Here is a 6000-nt window from a genome sequence, read left to right as displayed (position 1 = left end):
AACGAAATATTTCCAAAACTATCCCAACATTTTTTAGAAGAAATTGCAGTAATAGTAAATAATTAACCGATAATAAGATCAAAATGATTTGGAAAACAATTCCCAAAATAATCTAGAACAGGGACACGATATGATCCAGAAATATTGCCCAAAATATCTCTGAAAGTTACCAAAATAATCTCGAAATAGCCCTGAAATGATACAGAAATTATGAAATTATGATACATATTATGAAATCATCCAGAAAACTATCTTAAATCACCTCATTCCCATAACGAAAACAGTCTCTAAACAATGTGGAGGCCGTCCTGAAATTATCTTGAAATGGTTGCGCTATGATCCCAAAGACAAGCTGAATTCGTCCGGAGATAATCCTGATACAAGTGCTTCCGAAATAGCCCCGCAGTCGAAAGCATGTGGTCCTACTCACCGATCTATATGAGCCATTTAACAAATATCATTGGTTATGGGAAAAATTTGATTGAAAAATTACCCAACTGATAATTTAATTCAAACACGCACTATCTCAGAATTCGATTGAAGAAATTTTCATAAACGTCCTGTTTTTGCTTGAAATGTTATGCTAAGATAGGACGTTTTTAAATCAATTTTGAAATTAGGCCGCTATTCAATAAAGCGTCTGTCAGCCGACTTAATAAACAAAATAACAATCACACCTTTTACTGGACGGTATACCATAAAGAAATCAAATTAAAATTAGCTACAAATTAATTTTAACGCTAATAATCTTAAACAATTAACAAATTTTAAAAGTAAAATCAAGATATGTATAACAATTCTACTTAAAGCAGGTACATAAATAGTTGTTTATGAATCATTACTTGTACTAATTACTAGACGTAATTTATATCAGAACACTCAATTGCAATTGATTTTAGTTAAAACTGGTTGGTGTACATTTGAATCGATAGATTAGCGTTAGAGATTATTTTGCACCTATCGTCGAATCTGTACTTATAATATCATAAGCATGGGAGTACGTTGTATGTATGTATGAATGCACATAACTCCATACCTTCCTTATCCTATTCCTATTCCGAGATAAAAAGATAGCATAATGATAATGGTTCGCTTCCTAATTTGTGTTGATGAATTCTTGAAGGTGTACTTTAAACCTTTAGACAATAGAGAGGATCAGCAAGGTTGTGCGTACTTTTGTTTCGTAGCATCCAATAAACGCACGCGCAACTAAGCGCTTACAATAAGCCGCCCAATGGGCTTTCCATATGACTTTTGTTTCTGCTTTAGATGCATCAACTTTTTATGTGTTGTATTATTAGATTTGTATCGGGAGATGGAGGCGTTGATGCATATATCCGTCAGATAAATCTTCAGAACTCTAAAGTGGTGACGATAGTCAGCCTCGAGCGAGCGACGGCAAACTATGGGTCGTTTCGACGGACATATCCCATGGCTGCGAAGCGCTTGCCTACACAGATGACCTGGCTCCAAGATGTATAATATGGTGAGTAATTCCAAGAAGGATTCGGCCTTGCTGTACTGCAGGAAGGTCATCGATTGCTTTATGATATGGAGGTTACGTCTTCGTTTTTTTATTGTCTCTTTGATTTTAAGCCCTCTAGTTACTATTCCCCTCGTCAGCTAGGAATAGCTATGAATTTGTAAAGAATTGCGAAAAGAAAAGTAGTCTCAAAAAAGCATGGAGGATTGAATGAAGCCTACGATGAAAAATATAAAGCAAAGTTTGAATATCTCAGAAATAAGAAATCGGTTAACTTTGTGATACCGATTTCGCCCTTTTCAATTTCTCGCGTAATAATATCGATATTTTAGTTTTGGTCCATACTAACTGAAGCTTCGCCTGTCAGTTAAGTGCAAGGAAAATGTCTAAACAAAAGTCAGCTGTTTTTATGGTTTTCGTGTATTAATTAGGGTGACTAGATCGTCCGGACGCCAATCCGGGATGCAGCTCTTTATACAGTTAATATTCGTCAAAATACATTTTCGGTTTTTTTCTCGTCTTACTTCGAATTTAGTAAAATCCGGGACATTTCGCAAATAACCGGGACGGTGGAACATTTTATTAAAATCCGGGACGCATGGAAACCATAGTTTTAACAAAAGATTTTAACTATTTGTTGTACAAAATATTCACAATTATCGATTTAACTGGACGTTGGTTACCCTGTATTGGTGAAAAGGAATATATCCCATGAGGCTATCGGAAAGATTGCTATACTCCAGTTAAATTCTAACATAACTGGATATGGTGAAAGCAACCCTTAATAGGGAAATGTAGCCTGAATTATTAAATGCCAAGGAAATTAAGAAAGAAGAACTGTAAAATTGTGTAGCCTTTTAAACATCGATTAATATTATTTTATTAAAAAATCCTGTAGTATATGTAGGTTAATTTATATTAAATTAAATATTTTGATAATAATAGCACAAAAGGTAAGAATGCAAAAACCCGAATTTTTGACGTGAGATTTTCACTGTTATTCATAAACGACTGCCATTCACCATCGTCTTCGAAGAACTTGTTACAACCATTCGTTTTACAAATTTGACAGTCAACCAATTCTTGTACGGAGGAAAGCGACTCGCATGTCAGTAGATTATTCCGACGTACCATTGTTGAGCAACCACGTTTGGTGACTATAGTATCGTTCAGTGCTGCTTTTGATAGGGAAGACAAGAGATAAGTTAATAATGACGAAAAAAAAATAAATACATAGAAATTGAAGTTAGCAACCATGAAAAATTATTAATCAAGGGCCGTTTTCACTATTCATAGTTAGTCACTTATATATAAGTAATCGAAATTCACATTTGTTCTACGATAGCTGAAGCATCGATTGTCAGTTAGGTCCAAGGCAAAGCACAAATCACACTCTTGTGTGTGTGATTTGTGAAGGCAAAGTGTAAACAAAAGTCAGCTGCTTTGCTAATTTCGTGGATTCACAACAGAGTTTTGCGATTTGTTCTACAAATGTTCCCAACTATTGATTTAACTGGTCACCCTTTGTTGGTGAACAAGAAAATGTCAAATGAAGCTCTTTGAAGGAGAGATATGTTCTTTTTATACTCAGCTGAGCAGAGCTCACAGAGTATATTAATTTTCTTCGCATAACGGTAATCCGTAACGGCATAAATTAATCGAGATAGATATAGACTTCTATATATCAAAATGATCTGGGCGAAAAAAGAAATTCATTTAGCCACGTCCGTCCGTAAACACGATAACTTGAGTAAATTTTGAGGTATCTTAATTAAATTTGGTATGTAAGTTCCTGGGCACTTATCCCATTTCTTTCATCTATCTCATTCTCTATTTAAAAGGAACGAAATCGGACAATAACCACACCCACTTTTCGATATCGAAAATTTCGAAAAACTGAAAAAGTGGGATAATTCATTACCATAGACGGATAAATCGGTAAAACTTGGTGGGTGGGTTGATCTTATGACGCAGAATAGAAAATTGGTAAAAGTTTGGACAATGGGCGTGGCACCGCCTACTTTTAATAGAAGGTAATTTAAAAGTTTTGCAAGTTGTAATTTGGCAGTCGTCGAATATATCATGATGAAATTTGGCAGAAACGTCACTCCTATTACTATATATGTGCAAAATGAAGATTAGAAAAATCGGATCACGAACACGACCACTTTTTAAAAAGAACAATTTTAAAAGTCAAATTTTAACAAAAAATTTAATATCTTTACAGTATATAAGTAAATTATATCAACATTCAACTCCAGTAATGATATGGTGCAACAAATTACAAAAATTAACGAAAATTTCAAAATGGGCGTGTCTTCGCCCTTTTTCATTTAATTTGTCTAGAATACTTTTAATGCCATAAGTCGAACAAAAATTTACCAATCCTTGTGAAATTTGGTACGGACATAGCCCCTATGAAGATAACTGTTTTCTGTGAAAATGAGCGACATCGGTTAAAGCCACACACAGTTTTTATACACAGTCGACCGTCTGTCCTTCCGCTCGACCGTTAACACGATATCTAGAGCAAACCTCGATATATCTTTACAAAACTTAGTTCACGTACTTATCTGAACTCACTTTATCTTGGTATTAAAAATGGGCGATACCGGACTATGACCACGCCCACTTTACGATATCGAAAATTTCGAAAAATTAAAAAAATGCCATAATTCTATACCAAATACGAAAAAAAGGATGAAACATGGTGATTGGATTGGTTAATTGAAGCAAAATTTAACTTTAGAAAAAACTTTGTAAAATGGTGTGACACCTACCATATTAAGTAGAAGAAAATGAAAAAGTTCTGCAGGGCGAAATCAAAAGCACTTGGAATCTTGGCAGGAATACTGTTCGTGGTATTACATATATAAATAAATTAGCGGTACACGTCAGATTATGTTCTGGGTCACCCTGGTCCACATTTTGGTAGATATCTCGAAAACGCCTTCACATATACAACTAGGGGCCGCTCCCTTTTGATGCCTTTAGTTTGATACACATATCGTACAAACACATTATAGAGTCACCACTGGTACACCTTTATGGCGATATCTCGAAAAGACGTCCACCTATAGAACTATGGCCCACTCCCTTTTAAAATACTCTTTAATAAGTTCCATTTGATACTCATGTCATACAAACACATCCAGGGTTACCATAGGTTTATTTTCCTACATGGTGATTTCCCTTATTTTGTCTCCAAAGCTCTCAGCTGAGTATGTAATGTTCGGTTACACCCGAACTTAACATTTTTTACTTGTTTTTAACTAGAGATGGTGAAAACGGCCCTTAGGACCTTTTGTTTACCTTTGCATTTCAGTTAGCACGAAGAAAACGAGAGCTTCGATAACTTGTAGATTAGTGACTAACTGAAGATGGTGAAAAGATCCCTAAGTGTTGTTGAAGTTATTTCGATGAAATTAATATTCAAATTACTGTCACCTTTTAATTTCACCATATAACATACAGCTTCATTTGCTCTCATCTCTAATAGTTGATACTTGGCCCCATCACCTTTGTCATTATAATCATATTCATCATTCTCGATATAGATTTCCGCACTATCATCTTCTTTGCTTGTTGCATCTTTGGTTGATTTACGCCTAGAATTTGTGGATTTGTTTGTTATGATAATTTTACCAGACCGCTCGAAATTGTCTTCAAAATCTTCCTCGCTATAATCACCATCATAATCGGTCTCTGTTCAAAGTGTAGTTAGTAATAGTTGTTATAAAAGAGTTATTAACGAAAAAATTACCTAATGATGGTCTATTAGCTGATGCTGATTCACTACAGTTTTGAAGCTCATTTGAGTCATCCACTATTTCGCAATTACTGCAAGTGTAGCATTGCAGAGCTAAATGAGAAAAGAAAATATTTAAAACATTGAATTTTAAATGTAATTAAAGCCTAATACAGAATTATATACGCCAAATAGCTTCTCTTTTATTTAATCAACACAAGCTTTTCCTAGATCAAGTTCAATGAAAAATGTGATACCGTAAAGAAACTTCTCTGATTCCAATGACAACTTTAATTATATATCTACTTCCGCCCACATTGGGCTCTGACATACTTAGTTATCTACTGGAGCATGTAAGGGTTCTGTGGAAGTTCCTAAATTTCCCTCTTTTAGTTTCAGTATACTCATGATACTCCCTTGACTAGTAGGTGCGAAACTATTAACTACTTGCATATCGCTATGATGAGCTCTAATTTTTGCATATTCTTTAGGGTTTTGTTTCTTGTTTGCATAATCAACAAAGAAGTATGGAGCCTTATGTAGAACTTTCAGCAAGTGAAAAAAGGTTCATTCACGTGGAGTGACCCGTCCAAGTATTCCTAAGTTATCCACTTAGCTAAATCGAGAACACAGGACTCCATTGGCAGCTAGAGAAAAGCAGCATTCGCTTAATCCCAAACTCCACCTGCACCACATGTTCCCAACTTTAGAAATCTCGACAAGACACCATCCAGACAAGTTAAATGCAGAAATAATAAACTAAATACAA

General features: G+C 34.9%; 1 protein-coding gene across 1 annotated transcript in view; it reads right to left on the bottom strand.

Annotated features, from left to right (window-relative positions):
• Nucleotides 1-2339: 2339 nt before the first annotated feature.
• The window catches only part of LOC137241889 (uncharacterized), a 111878-nt gene continuing 108217 nt past the window's right edge, over nt 2340-6000 (bottom strand). The window contains exons 2-4 of the mRNA XM_067769248.1: nt 5247-5345; nt 4931-5188; nt 2340-2661 (exon numbers count right to left, since the gene is read on the bottom strand). Coding sequence (XP_067625349.1) covers nt 2402-2661; nt 4931-5188; nt 5247-5345 — 617 coding nt within the window. The 3' untranslated portion in view covers nt 2340-2401. The remainder of the gene's footprint in view (nt 2662-4930; nt 5189-5246; nt 5346-6000) is intronic.

This window comes from Eurosta solidaginis, chromosome 2 (genome assembly GCF_040869045.1).
Source record: "Eurosta solidaginis isolate ZX-2024a chromosome 2, ASM4086904v1, whole genome shotgun sequence".
Classification (NCBI taxonomy): domain Eukaryota; kingdom Metazoa; phylum Arthropoda; class Insecta; order Diptera; family Tephritidae; genus Eurosta; species Eurosta solidaginis.
Note: the sequence above shows the minus strand (reverse complement) of the source record. Positions and strands in the feature narration are given on the sequence as shown.